General features: G+C 34.3%; 1 protein-coding gene across 2 annotated transcripts in view; it reads left to right on the top strand.

The window, feature by feature from the left end:
- The window catches only part of STXBP5 (syntaxin binding protein 5), a 107,759-nt gene that overhangs the window by 40,503 nt on the left and 47,952 nt on the right, over positions 1 to 19,304 (top strand). For both annotated transcript variants that reach the window (XM_015824554.1, XM_015824555.1), the window contains exons 6-9: positions 1,239 to 1,302; positions 6,649 to 6,732; positions 17,069 to 17,192; positions 19,215 to 19,293. In XM_015824554.1, the coding sequence (XP_015680040.1) occupies positions 1,239 to 1,302; positions 6,649 to 6,732; positions 17,069 to 17,192; positions 19,215 to 19,293 (351 nt within the window). The remainder of the gene's footprint in view (positions 1 to 1,238; positions 1,303 to 6,648; positions 6,733 to 17,068; positions 17,193 to 19,214; positions 19,294 to 19,304) is intronic.

The raw sequence follows: 19,304 nt of genomic DNA, 5'->3' as shown, positions 1-19,304 counted from the left end.
TCCAGAGATTCTGTCCCAGTTGTGATCATAAGTTGAGGACTATCTGTATTTGAAGGGACTAAAGATCAAAATTATTAAAAGGAAGGAATATGATTTGGTTTACTGTATCAAGATTAAAATAGATATGTTATCTCTAATAACTTTTAATAGAGTTTTGCTGATCAGGATTGAATGTCAAAACTTTAAGGATTTTTTATAGATAAGAGATGAGATATGGGGAAAAAGAAAGAAGGTGATAAGTTACTAAAATGTTCTACATTTGTGATGAAGAGGGAAGTTATTTCTTCATATATTTCTTTAAATTTTATTTATTTGTATAAATCACTTTTATTTAGGGTACTAGATCTGAAGGCAGTCACATAAAATTGAAAAACTGTGGTTCAGGTAAACAACATAAGCCACCCAGAGTTGTTTCAATATAAGATGGGCGTCAAATAAATTTAATAGATAAATAAATAAAAATAAAATAAATAAAGATTGACCAGATCAAAGGACTTAAAATATTCAACCAAGTGAAAATATAATAGCTGAAAGCACTTGGGCAAATTAAAAAAAAATACTATTTAGAGCAGACCTGGGCATTTTATGGTCCCCAGGCCACATCAGGTCCTTTGGTTGTCCCTGTCCGATCCATGTGCGATCAATCAGAAATTAGAAATCAAATGTAAATAAGCGCACCTCAGAGGATGGGAGAAGAAGCTGAGTCAGGCCCGCTGCGCAGTTGCTGTGCACTTCTTTAAATGGTTGGCAGCCGCAAGAGAATGAGGAAAGAAAGTACTTTTTGATGCCTATGCAGCGCTCACCCCTTGCCTGGCGCCACCTGAGGAAGAGGCGCTGTCACTGCATGAGGGGACCTGGGCTGGGCTACCCACTGCCATCTCAGTCAAAGCACGGTCTTACAAGTGAACTGGTAGAGCACAGCTGGGAGCTAGCAAGTGGGAACGCAGTAGCAACAGCAACAGAGTGGTGGCCAGGCCAGATAAAATATCTTCACGTTCAATTCTGCCCACATACACTGTGGTCTCTAGCAGAAAGAATTAGTGCTCCATGACTACCCCGGGATGGAAAGTGTTGCTTGCTCCTTCTTTAGGGCTCTAAGATATGGCTGGCACCTTGACTTGGGCTCATTAATGGAAAGTCAGTCTGCTTAATAATGGTATTGGGGTTTACACTGTAAATGATGTAGTATTCTAAATATCTGTATTTTTGCTTTTTAAAAATATTGTTTAAATTTTTAGGTCATCCAAGTCTCATCCTGGACCTGTTGTTCATATTAGTGACAATCCAATGGATGAAGGCAAGGTATGTTAAAAAACACACTAAACCAAACCTAAATTATATTGAAGAAGATTGTGCTTTAGCGCTAAAGTATGACAGATGCTTTATTGAATGTCCCAGTTTACATATTTACATATATCAGGCATTAGAACAATGTATTTTTTGCAATTACTGTATATCCCCAACGGCTATTTGCAAGCAAGCCTACTGACTATTCATAATTGTACTTTTGACATGTTATGCTTCTAAAACAAGTAAATGGAAACTCTAATAAATGCTCAAATGTTTACTTTAGTATGCGTTTGTATTAATGTAATCAATTACCAAAACATCTGGTTGCTTTTTAAAACATTAAATTATTTTTATTACTTTAAATATGAAAAAAGAGCCAAACACAGCAAAAACATAAGAAAACAAAAACATGTTATAATGTATATAACTACAGTAGTTATGAAACACAGTACTAAACGTGAATCACATAGAATAATACTCAATTTTAATAATAATCAGTATTTCCAATACTTCAGTAAATAGCAGACAGTTAGCACATACCATCTTATCTGTGTTTGTATTTTTCCATGCTAAAAGAATACTCTTGTTTGCTACATCCTAAGCTTGGTAAATCCATAGATTTTCATAAAATGATGAATTCCAATTTTTTGCCAGGTTCAATGAACATCTTTAATTATATTGCTCTTTTCCAAACTACATTAACAAAATAATGAAATGAAATAATGAAAATTGGACAACAGTGGGTTAAATTGATGGTATGTACATAGGTGTCCCCCAGCCATTGTCTACTTTGAGCATAATGAAATTGACAGCCATTTATGAAATTTGTGGGTGAACCAATGAGAAAAGCTGTTGGGTGCCATCAAGTCATTCACTCTCAATGACCACATAGATTAGATTTTCTTCATGAGTTGTTGAATTAGTCTCTTCTAAAGAATATCTTTAAGATACTTAACTATTGATTTAGAAATATAGGGTTTCCAGTTCTTTATTTCAAAGTTTGTAAATAACTAACACCCACCTTAACAAAATTATTTAACTATGTACTAAAACACTATTTAGAATATTCCAAAGTATAGTTCAATAGCAATAGTTATTGTTAATAATCAGGAGTTTCTGATGCTGCTAATGCATTTGGATCATATTGTGAAATCAACATGTTTAATTGAATATACTCTCATTCTCTGTTTTAAATAATCCAGACTCCTCCTAAAATAATTTAAATAATGCATACCAATGGTAAGGTTGAAAGTCAGGAAAACTAATCCATTTCATCATATTGAGATGATGTTGAGATGAATAAAATCTATGAGTTTATGCTTCCCATTTTTTAATTTTAATTTTTTAATATTTTCAAGAATTTATCAGTTTACCTGAAATATTCTGAAGGTACAACAATGGGAATATTTTCTAAGCACACATATTATCTAGGAAGTAATACTCATTTTGACAACATTGGTCTTTCTATTGTGATTTTTAACTATGTCAATACTACTCAGGTAAAATGTCTCTATATACTGTACATATTCACTTCATTATATTGCTATCCTTCAGAAGGGGAAGGGGTTGATCCATGTTTCTTTTTACCTTTGGACCAATAATTTAAACAGTATTATCTGCTTATTAATTAAATAACAAAGCAGTCAAAAGATGAGTTCCTTAAGCTGAGACAAAATTGGGCTAGCAAATTCAATTTGAAGACATCAGCCAAAATTCTAACATAAATTTTTGTTTGATATTTTTAGGTAGATTATGTCTTTTGTATGGAAGATTGATGTCTAATTTTCTATTTTTGTCATTCATTAGTTTGTGTACAGTTTTATTAGCTGAAATGGAATATAATGCAGAATAGTTTTGTTAGCAGGATAAACCTTAAATATTAGAAAATCTTCTCTGATATCTGATTTTATATTTAAAAATTGATCTTGTATGCATTTATGACCAGCTCATGCTATACCTTTAAACCATTTTGATAAGCAGGAAAATCAGATTGAGAATTCAAATTCCAAAACAATATTGGCTAGTCTAAAGCACAGATCTAAGCTTTTGTGTGCTTCATAAGTAATTTTCATCTGTTTTTTTCCCTCTGTCTTGGTCCTTTTTGAATGATATTCTTAGAATAATATTCTTAGAATCATTAAAAGCTGCTCTATTCCTGAAATCCTGTTAGATGTGGGGAAAGGAACAGACTACATTAGACCAATCCATATTTATTTATTTATTTATTTCAACAAAATATACCCGTATTTATCGGCGTATAACACGCACAGGCGTATAACACGCACCTTCATTTTAAGAGGGAAATTTCAGGAAAAAAACTTAAAGGTGGGGCCGGGCGGCGGAGCGCTTATATCGGCGTATAACACGCACACATCATTTGCCCCCTATTTTCAGGGGGGAAAAGTGCGTGTTATACGCCAATAAATACGGTAATACATACTAAGGTCTATCGGTAGAAATACTGGAGCTGATTTGAGATACTAGCAAAAACCCATTCTATCTAAAACTAAAAGTCTTTAAGCAAGTCTACTTTTCTTTGGTCATATGCAATAACAGCCTTTGCAGCTAATCAGTAAAGGCTTCTATTTTCCCAGCCAAGTGGAGATAAACTAGGGACAAAGCAGGGCCATCCTTTGGGGAACTACTAACTGCATCATCTTCAGATAATATAGCCTAATGAAATGCTCGCTGCTAGGTAAGATTGAAGAGCCTAGGCAGCATTGTTATGAGATGAGTGGAGGGAAATGCAGCTTTCTATTATATTTGAGGTTTTTTTAAAATATATATATATATATATATATATGAATTGTTATATTTGTAAATCTTTTTCCGTGTCATGTTTCTTTGTTTACATTCATGGTATATTTTTATAAGGGGTTTCATTCAAGTATGCAGTGATTTAGTTGTAGACTGTATTAGAATGTTTAAGGAGATAGTGTGCTTAATGATGTTTTGTTATCTTAAGTGGTTCTTAAATCTTCCAATAGTTACTCACTTTAGTAATAAGTAATTTAGTACTATGTTATATACTTTGAATCAGATACAAGGTAAGAAACTGCAGGCCTTACTTTCTAAAAGAAGAAAAAGAGACTAACCATTTTAGAAACTGAATGCAGAAAAGTGCAGAGGAATAATTTATTTTCCCAAATCAGTTTCTAGCATTTTTCAGCTCAGCTTCCACTTAGGGCAATAAATACATTTCACATAAATCAGTACAGTACATGGGTTCACTGTCTCTCTATATATGTGTATATCTGTCTGCCTATCTGCCTATTTACCTACCTACTTACCTTCCATCTTTCCACATGAACTGAAAAGGCAGTTATACAAGTTGTGCTAAATTCCAGCTTTTACCCCCCCATAGTTTGCAGAAGGAGAAAATGTTACCTACCATAGGTTACAAAAGAGGCTAAATAACTGTATAGGGGGGAAAAAGTAATATAGTCCTGGCTTATTTTTTAAAAAACTCTAGGAAGATAATGGTTCAGTTCATATTTTAAAAACTGACTTGGAAAAAACTGATCTTACCACTAAAATTACTGTGTCATGGGGAGATGAATTAGATCTAAAAAAAAAAACAAAAAACAACGTAAGATAAAACAGACACTCTGATATATTTCCTACTGAATCATTGTTATGTAGAGAGTTTCTTAAGTCATACAGTATATTCTTAAAATAGCCTTCAAACCCTGAAGGCCATTTCTGCATTCTCAATTAAGTTCAAGAAAATATAGAAGAAGAATTGACATATTTGCTAACATATCACTCACTCCTAAACCTTGAGGCATGCCCAAAAGATGTCATGATTGATGGTATCAAAAATCACTAAGAGCTCAGTAAGGGCTAGGATGTATACATTACTACCATCCCAGACCAATCAGAGGTTATCTAAAAGTGCATCTGCTGCTGCCTCAGTATTACATCCTGGTCTGAAAGCCAATTGGAAGGATTCAGGGTAATCTATTTACCCAGAGCCCTCTGCAGTTGCACTCTTTTCAATAGCTTTCCCGCGAAAAGGAGGCCAGATAAAAATTGTCCTGGGAAGGTTTTTTGAGAAGGGGAGGGACCACAGACTATTTAAGAACTGGAGATATCACTCCCCTCTTCAAGGAAGCTTTTCATGCCATTTGAATCCAATTATATATTGTCTGCTGGGAGGCCTTAATCAACCAGGTGGGTGACTGCACTTTACACATAGAGGACTAGTCCATTTTTGAAACTAAGTTTAACTTCTTACAGGTTCAATTCTTGTGTGCTGTAAGAATTAATTTAGTTAATCTAATATTTGACAGATAAAGCAGCTTGAGTCAATAAACTATGAAGGGATGTGCTGAACTCCAAGGTACAGACCAGACCAGGAAACGTACTCCAGGGTGGCCTAAAACTACTTTAAGATGGACTGTTTTAACAGAATCCTGAGGCATAAATTACTCTTGAGCAAGATTAGATCTTCCTTTGAATGGGTTGCACTATTTTCTGTTTTCTCCAGACATATAATTTGCTTTCTTGGTTTACCAAGTTTGTGCTGTACAAATATCATAAGAGAAAGAATAGGTTGCTTATTTTTTAACTATAGTTCTTTATTTAGTTTCCTATGCTTTTTACAGGTATCTGTCAGAGCAGTTTTCAAACTTCTGTGGTTGCTATGGCAATTTCTAGGATTCAGTGAAGGGGAGGAGGCTGGAATCATGCTGCATGTCTGCATTAAGAAAAATAGCACCTGTGAAAGTGCATAACGCATATTTATTTTTTCATATAATCTGTAAGGTTACCCATCTCCCCAAAGTGACTCTAATGACATACAAAGGTTAAAACCACAATAACAATAGTTATTAAATGCCAATGCCACAAATACAGTCCAACTCATGCAGAATAATTTAATCACGTTTAACCAGCAGAGTTTGCCTATGCACATAGCCTAAACACTTGGAAGAACACCCAGAATCATGGCCATCCTAATCTCTGGGGCGATGCTGTTCTATAGGACTAGTACCACCACAGAAAAGACACAACTCTGGGATGCAGCAAGATAAGATTGTTTACAATAATGGAAAGTACATGTGTATGATTAGAGAGGTGACCATTCAGAACAGCACAGATAAGCATCTTTATAAGCTCATCTGCAATTTACAAACTTCCTAGGATATCATTTATATGTATCAGAATATCCAATTATTGGATGTCACAAACAAATGAGATCTGAGTTATCATTTGTCTACAAAACTTACTGAAATATTAATTTATCTGGCATGCAGATGTGGTTATAGTAGAGAATTGTATGGTAATTTGGTGAGCCATAGAGTTGCACTGATTATTATATACTAGAATGACATTAATACAACTTGTAATTTATTACAGCTGTTGATTGGTTTTGAATCAGGAACAGTGGCATTATGGGACCTCAAATCCAAGAAGGCGGAATACAGATACACACATGATGAGGTAAAAAAAAAAAATAAGTCTGGCATGTTTTGAGTCATACTGTAATTTTGTTGACTGTATTGGAATTTTGCAGAAGAATTACTATTCAGTAAATATTTACTCAGCATTATTGCTTATATTTATGGAAGAAATATATCTAGATACAGTCATCCCAGTAAAGCAGGAAAATATTCAATTTATTGATTCATACAGGAATTTAAAGGTTACTCAAATGGCTTTAAGTATTGTGGTACCTAAAATTATATCTCATATATAGAGGACAGATTAGATTATATGTTTTAACCCTCCTCTGGGAGGGTCAAAACTATCAGACCTATTTTTTCCTGGTATATAGGATTTGGTGGCGAGCATTAATAAGGAAAACGGATATCTTAAAACTTGCAGAGGTTATCTTAACATTTCTGACTGTAATCTTTGAAAGTTCCCAGAAAACTGTGGAATAATAAAAATTGCAAATTTAAAGAAAGGAGAAAGAAGTATCTAAGAAATTAGGGATTAATCAATTTAATATCTATACAGGCAAGAAACTAGTTACTAAGCTAGAATAACCTAGTTACTAAGCTAGAATGACCTTTTAACAGCACTGCTTTGTCAGATAATTTTGTCTCTTTTATCACATAAAAACTTACCGGTAGTTATGTAGTAGTAATAGTTTACTGACTGATTAGTCTTGCAACCTTATCAGTAAAATAAAATAAAATAAAATACAATACGTAGTCTAATTTCAGAGTGAAATAGATAGGGAGAAATACAATGATAAAATACATATCATATACATATGTGGTAACACAAGGAGTTAGTAATCAGATAGATGAATCTCCCTCACAGGGAATCCCAATCTGTTCAATGTATCAGATTTGTAGGATCGCTGTCTTAGTTATAAATTTAGCTGTTCTGCATACAATATGTACATTTGAGCCCAAGAGGTAAAATATGATTATGGTTAGGATCGCAGTGGGCTGTTCTTTCCAATAAAGATGATAAGTATTTAAGCCTAGTGGGGACATATAATTGAGAATTTGACAATATATGAGAAATATTTTTAATGGCTGGAGTACTGCATATACAGGTTCTCTCATAATATGGCAAGTATTGGAAATGCTCATCCTTGGCCATGAAGTCCAACAATTCAAGGTTAACTAGAGCAAAGGAAAGCTGCGGATGTTGTATGCCTTGATCTCAGTAAAGCATTTGACTAGGAGATTCAAAATAGCCTTGTGGACAAGATAGAAAAATATGGACTAGATGGTATTGCAGTTTGGGATATTTACAGCTGTTGAACAACTGCATCCAAAATGTCCTCATTACTGGTTTTGATCATTGGGGGGGGGAATGTTGAGTGGAATTCTTGAAATTTTTATTCTCATTCCAATGCTATTCAGCATCCTTGAATACCTGGCTTGTGGTAGTGCATATGATCAAAATCTAGAAATATTGATGTAGCACTAGTTACATCCACTTCTCATTTAGTGAACATATTCTGCTAAGCAAAATGGTCACCAAGTGAACATATGACAGAGAGAGACAGAGACACACAGAGAGAGAGAGACGTTGCAAAGATTATTGGTTGTTGTCATCTCATTCAGATAAAGGTCTTTTGTACGGCTACTCCAGTGTTATTTTTCCTCCAGCATGCATTGTTGTCAGGTGCATGACATTTGGTGGTAATTGCATGTATTGGTCACAAAATGATTTTTTTTAATTACCATGGTATTTGCGAACGGTCACTAACTGAAGAATGGGCGTACATGTAAGCAATCTGTATGATGTAGCAACTAAAAAAGGCAAATTACATCCAGATCAGTAGGACACTGTGAACTTTGTTGATTAAAACACATTTGAAGTATAGTTCTACCTTGGTCCTCATCAGTAATTCGTTCCGGAAGACATGCCGAATACTAAAACCAATGGGTACCGAAGAAACCATGTGACTTACCATGTGACCTGCTATTTCGGCCAGAAGAAATAGTGAGTCATGAGGCAGCCAACATCATCAAGTTCTTTCTTGCATGTTGATTACCGCGAGAAACACGAGTGTTGGGACAAGATTTCTGCTTCAAAACGCGTCGAATACCAAATTCAACGAGTTTTGATACATCAAATGCCAAGGTATGACTATACTTTATTCCACTTTGGGCAGTACATTTTAAAAGGATACAGAGACCCTCTGTATCATAGGATACTGAGTTCATAGGATATATACCAGAATGATGAGGGCTCTGGAAATCAAGCCTTATGAAGAATGGTAATTTGTTTAACTTACAAATAGAAAACTAAGAGGAAGTATGAAAACAGAAATATCTAAAGTCTATCACATCACGGAAGAGTGTATTGTTGTCTATTGAAACTGAAAGAAGGACAAGATTAATATATGTCAATTAAAGGAGATTAAGGCTAAATATTAGTAAAATGTTCTTAATGACGTGCTATTAAACAGTTTTCCTAAAACATTATCTGACTACCTCTTATTTGATGTTTTCAAACTGGCTGGATGGCCCTATTAGAAATGGTTTAGTGAATTCTTGTACTTTTCATCAATAACAATTTAATTCATCTGTAATTTCCCATCTATATAATAGTTTTCCAATTTTAAACATTTGCTTTTCTGCTATAGGTAAATAGGTGTTCACATCACCTACTTCAAATAAGCTTTAAATATTTTTCAGCTGCAGCATATTCCAGAATGTAGAATCTTAAGACTTAACTTCATAGAATATATGTCCCCTAAAGCAAGAACCACTCACGGTTGTTTATTCTCATATAAGTATCTATAGGATTGTTGCCTAAAACATTTTGAGTATCATTAAAAAGGATTTTAAACTTTTTAAAAAATTGGAATTATATGGAATATAATATAGTTCTTTTAATTTGTGGTGTGTGTGTGTGTGTGTGTGTGTGTGTGTGTGATATCTATCACTTAAAAATCTGATTAGATCCAAACTTGGCATTCTGCATATGAGAATCAGTTCCTTGATTGACGGATTTTACACAATTTTCTTCTATTGTATTAGTTCAATTAGTAATATTTCATTTTGACTTTATCATATTTTGCTATTTCATTAGCTTATTTCTAATTTTGGAGTGAATTTTGTATGCATATAATTAGATTGTCTAGCTCTTTTTCTTTCTTAATGTTTTATTTTTAAATTTCAGGTAAGTTAAATTAGCTAGGCGAACATTTGCTGGACACAATAATTAAGGTAGTGATGGCAGAAACTCTATTCTGTAATTCATTTTGCAAAGTGTATAGCAGATACACTGTGGGTAATAAAGGATAGGGAGGTCATGGAAGTTTTGTTAAAATATATTGGTTTGATAATCTTATAAAATACCATCTTTTTCAGTGATACACAAGTTTACTTTCAGAAGTATAACCTATTACATGTAAGATTTTCTGACCCTTGCCCTGACATACTTGGAAGGTTCTTTGTAAGGGCACTTAAACCTACACCTCTTCTACATAGCAAAGACCTCAGTTGGCTGTAGGTGATGGCTTTTCCTATCATCAGGAAGGTACAGAACGTTTATGAGAAAAAAGGGAGGAAGAAAGGGAGGCACACCACATTTATAGATTATTTATGAAATAAAAGTTGTCATTTTTATAATTAACTGCATAAGTCATATTTTAAATATTATGAAAAATTAGTGACCTTTTTCTAAGGCTCATGCAAGACTAGTATATAACATATTTAGGTTGCAATGTAAGATATAAACTCTTCCCAGAGTTGATCATAGGATGAAATTTTAGCAGTAATTAATAGCAATATATCATAAAAGGTAGTAATCATAAAAATGGACATTTTACCCCTAAGTATTTGAAACCAATTCTGAAGAAAAAGGAAATAGAAAACAGGCTCTAGGGATGGGCTTGGTCAATTTCAATTAGTAAAGTACTCCAGAGATCCTGTAGGCATGGAGGAAAAAGGGAATCCTCTCCCATATAGCAAACACCCTGATTTATTTCAGATGAGGACAGGTGAGAAAGTGTAAACAGTCTGATAAGGTTAAGGCAGTCTTTCAGGTAACTTGGCAGCAAATCATTTAATCCTTTAAAAGTTAAAACCAACTTTTTAAATTGGGTTCCAACAAAACTGGCAGTTAACAGAGGTCACAATTCAGTATCATACACAGATTAATCATTTAATCATTTAAATGACAACAGGCATAGATGATAGTTTGAAAAAAGATTTCGGGCTGCTGCAACCTCCCCCATCCCTATAAGAAACAAATAATTTTGGAAGCCCAATCCTTCAAAGATAGGGCTGCTCCAAGCTTACACCCCCCAAATGTTGATTTATTTATAGTATCCATAGTGTTGATTTCCCTCTCTGAATCACTTTTGTGTTTCCTGACTTAAACATATTTGTACCAATATGTATATATAATGTATGTAAACATATACATGGAACTGTATTGTACTCTTTTTTATTAAAAGAAGACTCTTTACTCTTAACATTTCCATAAGAACAGTTACACGCCCACTTGAAGCCATATTAAATCCCACCTAAGTATTAAGATGGTAAATTGTTCTCGTCTTGTTTAATCAGCATGATATTTAAACAGAAATTCCAATTTCTGGTATTTCATAGTAGATGCTGCCTTGGTAACCATGAACACTCCAAAGCAAGGAGCATATTGGCTATTTTAAGGGAGCATTCTGTAAAAGAGAGAAAATATTTTCCTTTTTTAGGACATCATATGGCGGGTCTTCAGTCCATTCAGGAGGCAGAAGCCTATTTGTGATGTGTGATGTCACTAATGTGGCCCTCTGCTGTACCCCAAGACTGGATGCCCTACATCCAAAGGTTAGTGAGTGTAATAGGTTAGGTATTTATAGCTTTATTAGAAAGGACATACCACACATATTTAATTTCCTTAGAAATTTTATCAAGTCCTATGATTGAAGAATCTTAAAAATGGTCAGAAAATTCTTGCCTTTAAAATATTAGTCTATGCAATGTAAGTTGGAAGTGCTTACCTTTAAGCTTGCATTTTACAGATCAACATAGCACATTCTAAAGAGATCCAGAATAAGATTGCTTGTACCATTCCTTATGCAACTAGTGAAACATTAAATCTTACACTCTTGTTGCAATAATAGTTCAAATTACAACATAGTATTTTTTTTCTTCATTTAAAATACCAGCTTTTACTAGGAAATAGAAATGCAGAATGTACTGTAGAAAAATAAATTAACACTTTACTCCCCAAATGAGTGAATTTTAATAATTTTTATTTTAGAAATGACACAGATAGAAACAAAATATATGCTTTCAATATTCTATTCATCCCTATTTTCAAGTGTAATGATTATCGTAGTGTTTGTCAGATTGTACCAACAGCATCTACAATTCAAAAAAAGGAATTATGGATTTTATAAGCAATTGCTTTCCACATTTATACAGTGTATTGCTGCCCTGTTCTAGTTCTCTGAAGAGATTTGTTCTCCAGGATTCTATTGACTATATTAGATCATTGCATTCTTTGAGATTGCCTTTTAATATTTATTTTCAAATTACTGTTTATTTGTTGAAGGACTCAATAAATTGTTTTTGCATATTCTTGTTTTCATTCTGCATATGTAATCCTTTCCCTTCATAAATGAAGTTTGGAGAAACAGAGTAGAATCTGCTTCATTATGCTGTAGCAAAACTGCATCTTTCTCAAACTAGTCACATCTCTAAAGTAAATAATTTCTCATTGCAAAGAATTTTGGACAAATGAAATGCTATGCATTTTGTATCAGTTCTCAGTTCTTTCCCTTTTCAAAACTGCCAGATTATGGATAGTATATATTGGGTGAATTGTTTTCTTCTACCTCAGTTGGCTCTTGTGCCTTGCACTATCTACTGAAGTCTGTACTACAGGTACTCTGCAGGTGGTAAGAAAGGAGAGTAGCATACCCTAATGTAAGCTTTTTAATTAAATGACATGGTAGACATTGTTGTAGCTAAAAAGCAGAAGAAAATCATTGCAGAAAAAAGGAGTTAAGTATCAGCAACAGTTTGCAACTATGTAGTAAACAGCAATTGGTGAGGGTCTGTTACAAGTACAAATGGATTGGGGGGCTTTCCATATATCAACTGCTGTTTTGGTTTACATATAAATTATCCCATTGTTCCTCAGAGATTTAACAGAGCAGATGCTATATTTTCTTGCAAGTTGAAAAATGAGAATTATGCTTTTATACTTAGAACAGGAATGAAGGAGGCATTGTGTTGTGACTGTGTAAAACTCTTAACTTGCAACAATGAGGCATGGGTAGTTGTAGTAATCTGTAGCACAAAATAAACTTGCATGTCAAATGACAGAAATTTTGTAGAAACTCCGGTTTAAAAAAAAAAAAAAAAAGATTGCAGAAGAAAATAAAATATTTCGTTCAAAAGGTTGTTTCTCTTTGCTCTTTTGTGAAAGGCATCCCCAATAATGCAAAAGCAAAAGAGATTGTTTTTACTATTGTTGGGTGCTGGTAAGTTTGTTTTATTTCTCTTTTTTCCCCTGATTAGTGTTATACTTTTATCTTTTTATCTTGTCATGCAATGAATGCTCAGCATGCAGAGACTAGTATTAAAACTTTTTGATGTTTTGAGAACCAAAAGTAATAGAACGAAGGTATGTTAGATAATTTTAGTTTGACTCTATTAATTACATAAATGTCAATGAAAATGAAATAATGTATAAGTAACATAGAAAAGTATGATCCACAGGCACAGGTGCTATCTTAAATGAGATGTGAAAGAGTAAAAGAAACAAGCAAAAATTTAATATAAGATTGTCTTTCCTAATTGGATAATGGTGGTATTTATAATATGCAGATATAGGCATTATACAATATAGGTATTTTGAGTAAACAAATGTTGTCCCAGAATTCTCAGGTCCTTTTACCTGGTGTGCAGGCCCAATGAACCACATTAGAATGGTGGTGGTGGTGGGGGAATGTTTTATTTGCAAATAAAAACTTACCTGGAAGCAAGCTCTAAATGGGCACACCCCAGGTTGGAGTAGACTCTTTTATACAATTTTGAAGAGCATACATTGCCATGAGCCAAATATAGAAACACACAACCTTATAAACTAATCATTAAGAATAACATCATGCATATATCTTCAGTAGTCATAGTAACACTGTTGAACTAAAGATTACAAAGTAGGCTAAGACCTTTGTCTTATTAACACTCTCTTACTAAAAACATTCCTAAGCAACTTGGTACCAGGGTCTTATCACCTTTAATTGACATTATTTAGCACATAGAAAAAGTCATAGTAATACTACAGTATGTGAGTAGCAAATATTTTATCAATACACAAATAAAATTGGGTAAAGCTAAATGAATTGGGCTCCTTTAACACAACATATTTTGTTCCAAGATGTGGAATTGATCTTTTTTCTCCTTGCAACTTAGTGATTTATATAACAGAATGTATATACAGTCATGTGAAAAAGAAAGTACACCGTCTCTTTTGAGTTCCATGGTTTTATACGTATTATCTGATCCTAGCAGTTCTTAAAAGTAGGTAAATATAAGCTCGGATGAACAATAACACTTGTCATCATTATTTTACCATGTCATCATTATTTTACAAAAAGAAAGCCAAAATGGAGAAGCCATGTATGAAAAATTAAGTACACCTTAATGATTCAGTAGTTTGTAGAACCACCATTAGCAGCAATAACTTGAAGTAATCATTTTTGGTATGATGGTATGATTTTATCAGTTTCTCACATTGTTATGGAGGAATTTTGGCCCACTTCGCTGTTCCTTTCTTTTTCTCTGCCCTACATGTTCTCATCAAGTGCAAAAGGCAGCTCATTATCATCATCATCACTAACCAATTGCAGCTGTGTGCTTTCCCCACCTGAAGCCTCAGGGCTGTCCTGCAACTGTGCTTCAGCCAAATCACTCTCAGCCAGCTGCTCAGAGCCATTGACCAACTCTCCTCCTGAAGGGCCTGGGACTGGTTCATCCGCCTCTGAACAACATCTGGAGAGGCATCTGGGGAAGGTCTGGAGGAGTCATCACAGTCATAAACATTAGCATTTAATATGCTAATTAAGGCCTGTAGATTCTGAGATGTACATCTTGGATTTTTTGCAATTTCAGCATTGCATGGTCTGACCTTGGGGTTAATTTATTGGGATGTCCACTCCTAGGAAAATTGGCAAGTGTCTTGAATATTTTCCACTTGTGAAAAATCTTCCTCACTGCAGAAGGATAGATTTTAAATTGTTTGGAAATGACCTTATAACCCTTCCCAGATTAATGGGCAGTAACAATTGCTTCTCTAAGACCATTGCTGATGTCTTTCCTCTTTGGCATTGTGTTAAATTATTAAATTATTATTAAATCTCAATGCTGGAGGCCAGCAAACTCCTAAAACATAGGCATTTATAGAGGTAGTCACACTTGCTGATAATCAGCTAATCAAGGGCAGTTGATAGCAGCACCTGGCTACAACTTAGTCTCTTCAGACCTATGGAAGTAGTAAGGGTGTACTTAGTTTTTCACGCATGGCATCTCCATTTTGCCTTTCTTTTTGTAAAACAAATGGTGACATGGTATAATATGTGTTGTTATTCATCTGATGTATTTACCTACTTTTAAGAACTGCTAAGGAACAGATGATTTTTATTATGTCCTGATACGTAAAACCATAGAACGCAAAGAGGGTATTAGTAGGTTACAAAATCTGGGATTTCTTATTGAGAATTCTTAAGTGAAGAGACCACTTTAGGGATAGGATTTCCTGAGAAGACAGACTGCTTATAAATATCAATGTCCTGTGGTCAAATGTAATCTATTAGGAATATTGGATCTATTAAAGTCTATCTCAGCTAAATTAGGTCCATATTAAAAATATTCTAAAAATGTACTGTGTAAAGAATCTGTGGCTTTAGAAAAAATGTGTTTTTTTTTAAAAAAACTGCATGTATATATTTTAAAGTCATAGTACAGATTTTTGAAGAAGACTGAAAACTTTGTGATGCTTCTTTCCTTATTTTTAACAATATTAGTTTTTTAGTTCTTCTAACTGCATCTTGTTCCACATACAGTCTTTTAAGAATTCTGTTGCTTCTAGCTGCTAATAAAATTGTTACCATTTTGTCCTATTAAACATTGGTAATGCTTCAAATCTTCAGTTTAAGACTAGTAGTAAATACGCTACATATTTTATTTATTATGGTTTAATGCAATCATTTTAATATGTTTAGAAAGTAGATTTGTTCCAAACTTTATTAAAATAACATTCAAATATTATTCAGCTGCAGGTTTTTTTCTACAATGATTCTCACTGTAGTATGTATCAGGTTGCTTTTTGCTATATAAAATCAGCCTATTTTCCAATTATTCATAAAGGTTGATGAACTGTGTGTGTGTGTTTAACATGCTATGACTTTTTCTAATTAAGCTTTTTATGAGTTTTATGAACTAAGTGCTTCATAGATAATCACATAATGCAGTTATAATTGATACAGCAAATTCTTATATTCATGATATAAGAAAGATTTTAAAAGTTGGTTTTCAAAATGGAAGTAAGTGTGCATATAATGGTCTTAACAACTAACTAAAAATATCTTTCAGAAGCTAAGTGGGATGGGTCAGGGCAAATATATTACTGCAAAAATAAAATTCTACCAGGCCATCGTAATTTTCTGACAACCTGCAAGTGTAAAACTGAGGTGGTAATATTTATATTGCTTATGCAATATAAAAGGCACAGAATATGCTGCAATCTATCAGGCTGTGATAAATAACCATTTGTAAATGAATATAGGTTTACTTTTCTAATTTCTACCAGTGCACAGTATTTGCATTAGAACAGTTTAAATGATTAACTAAGATGACATTAAATGATATAACTGATATAGCTGCGTAAATAATACATGTGTCCTTTAAATGCAGGGACTTTTCCTTGAGAATTAATTTTGTATTAAAATATTGTTTTATGCCAAATTTAACTACTTGGAGGTATTTACGCATATTATGTACATGTGCATGCGTATTATGTTCAATTTATTGTTAGTTTCCTCCATGCTTAATTTTAGATATTATAATAGAAAAGCCATATTAGTCTGTAGTGAGAAAAATCTGACGGCACCTTTTCTGACTAACAAGATTGTGTTCAAATACGTAAGCATTTGTGAGCTGCATTTACGTCATCAGATCCATCTAATGGCATGAGCTGCAGCCACAGTAGGTTGTGCCTTTTAATAAAATATGTTCATCAGAAAAAAATGCTACCATAATCCTGTGACTACTTTGCCATGCTGTTTTAGTAACTGAATTTAATTAATTTTACATTTATTAATATTTTAAATTATTATTGTTTTGCTCAGGCAATTCATTCTGTAGCTTGGCATCATGAAGGAAAGCAATTTATATGTAGCCATTCAGATGGCACCTTGACTATATGGAATTTAAGGAACCCTACTAAGCCATTGCAGACAATCACTCCCCATGGTAAGTTTACAGTGTATGTGTTTTGTATTTAATATGTTAGTACATTATATTATAGGTTGCACTTCTATGTATATCTGGAAGTAAATCCTATTGAATTTGCCCCCAGATTGTGCCTACAGTGAATAAATGCGCCTAGATTTACAGAATATTTGTATATTCTTATATGTACAAAAAGATTTTTCAGTGCCATATTATCAGATAAGAAATTAATACCAACAATCACCATTTGCATATGGCTAGTCTTGCATTATGTTTTGTTAAACCTAATTTAACTTTTTAAAAATTAAAAGCAAATATGATTCAGAATTAGGTTGTAGCTCATTACTACATATAAAAGTATTACAATATTTCATTGCATTTAAATACTAATACTGATTTTAGTTTTGTTCTAATACATAATACCTTTATTTAAGTATAGTGTTAGTGTGAGGAAAAAGGATTATTTATTCTTTGCCATTTTCCAGGTATATATTATATTAAATTCTATTCAATTGAATAAGTGTCAATTACTGAAGGTTATTTTCCAGGTATAAACGCTCATTCCTTATAAAATACATAGGGATGACTCCACTTCTGAACACTTATAACAATACTGGACTAAACAGATTTCCTGATCCTTCTTTCCAGTGCATAGTCTCTTTAGCCAGTTGAACACAAATAATTCTTTGAAAGATGGGAAGTACAGGTAGTCGTCGAGTTACAACTGTTCACTTAGCGATGGTTCAAAGTTACACCACCCCGAAAAGTACTTACAATCCAGTCCCAGAGTTACAAATGTTGCAGCACCACAGCAGTTGTTCACCCTTATGACTGACCACAGAGATGCTGCAACATGCCCCTTGCCTATCCCCTTCCATGGGGTCCTAACAGGCACTGGCTCTGGAATGCTAGCCCACTGGCTCCTCCCCATCCCATCACCGATCACTCACCTTTCGAAGATCTGCAGAGCTGAGGGCCACATGGCAGAAAAGCGGCCATCTTCTCAAATGCTGGTGAAGCTGTTTTCATTAAATTCTGTGTTTTTGCACACCCTTCTGTCCCCTTTGCAAAGGCTTTTTGCACAGATGACGGGCCTGCAGGAGTGTGAGATCGCACCCCCAAAGACTTCCGTGCCATTTGCAAAAGGCTTTCGGCATGGAGAATGGAGGCCTGCAGGGGCGTGAGATCGTACCCGCAAAGGCTTCCGTCCCCCTTTGCAAAAGCTTTTGGCAAACGGAGGCCTGCAGGGGCACAAGATCACACCCTCAAAGGCTTCTATCCCCTTTGCCCCTGCAGGCCTCCGTTCTCCAAGCCAAAAGCTTTTGCAAAGGGGGACGGAAGAACACAAGATCTAAAGAAAACAGCTTCATCTGCATCTGAGAAGATGGCCACTTTTCTGCCATGTAGCCCTGAGCTCTGCCGATCTTTGAAAAGTAAGTGCAGAGAAGGTGGAGGAAGCAGCAATAGGGACCCTTAGGGGTGGGAAGGGGAGCATGAGATAACTCAGTGGGTGCAGGGATGCCTTGGGTGGCCAGAATCAGGTCTTTTCCTACACTAGACCCCCCCCTCCATGGTCTTTCCCATCCCTGAGGTGTCTCATACTCACTTAACAACCCATGCATTCAGTTAACGAATGCATTAGGGAGAGGAGGGATGGGGTTAATTGGTTTAAAGTGATTCAATTAACATTAACGACCATAATGGGCAGGCTCCATTACAGCCATAATTTATTCACTGTAGCAGTGATGCTCCATCTAAGTTTTAGGAACATCTAACCACACCTCCCACCTAATTTCAATTTCCCATCCACTCTAATAATAAGGAATTACCCTGAGAAGTTGAGAATAGGGATGATTGTTCTCAATAGGTCTTTTGCATGAGCCTTAACCCGTATGAGTAATGAATCTTGAACCATTTTCTAACATATGGAACATACTGCTTTTTTAATACATGGAAATATTGTTAACATCATAATGTAATTTCTAAGATTTTGATAACTTTCAACTCAATTTTAAATAAAAATAAGGTAATATTTTGTTTTAGGGAAGCAGGTTAAAGATGGAAAGAAGCCAGAACCCTGTAAACCTATTCTTAAAGTGGAATACAAAACAACCAGAATTGGGTAAGAATTGG

Source organism: Protobothrops mucrosquamatus, unplaced genomic scaffold (assembly GCF_001527695.2).
Source record: "Protobothrops mucrosquamatus isolate PMUCROS unplaced genomic scaffold, P.Mucros_1.0 scaffold2281, whole genome shotgun sequence".
Classification (NCBI taxonomy): domain Eukaryota; kingdom Metazoa; phylum Chordata; class Lepidosauria; order Squamata; family Viperidae; genus Protobothrops; species Protobothrops mucrosquamatus.
Note: the sequence above shows the minus strand (reverse complement) of the source record. Positions and strands in the feature narration are given on the sequence as shown.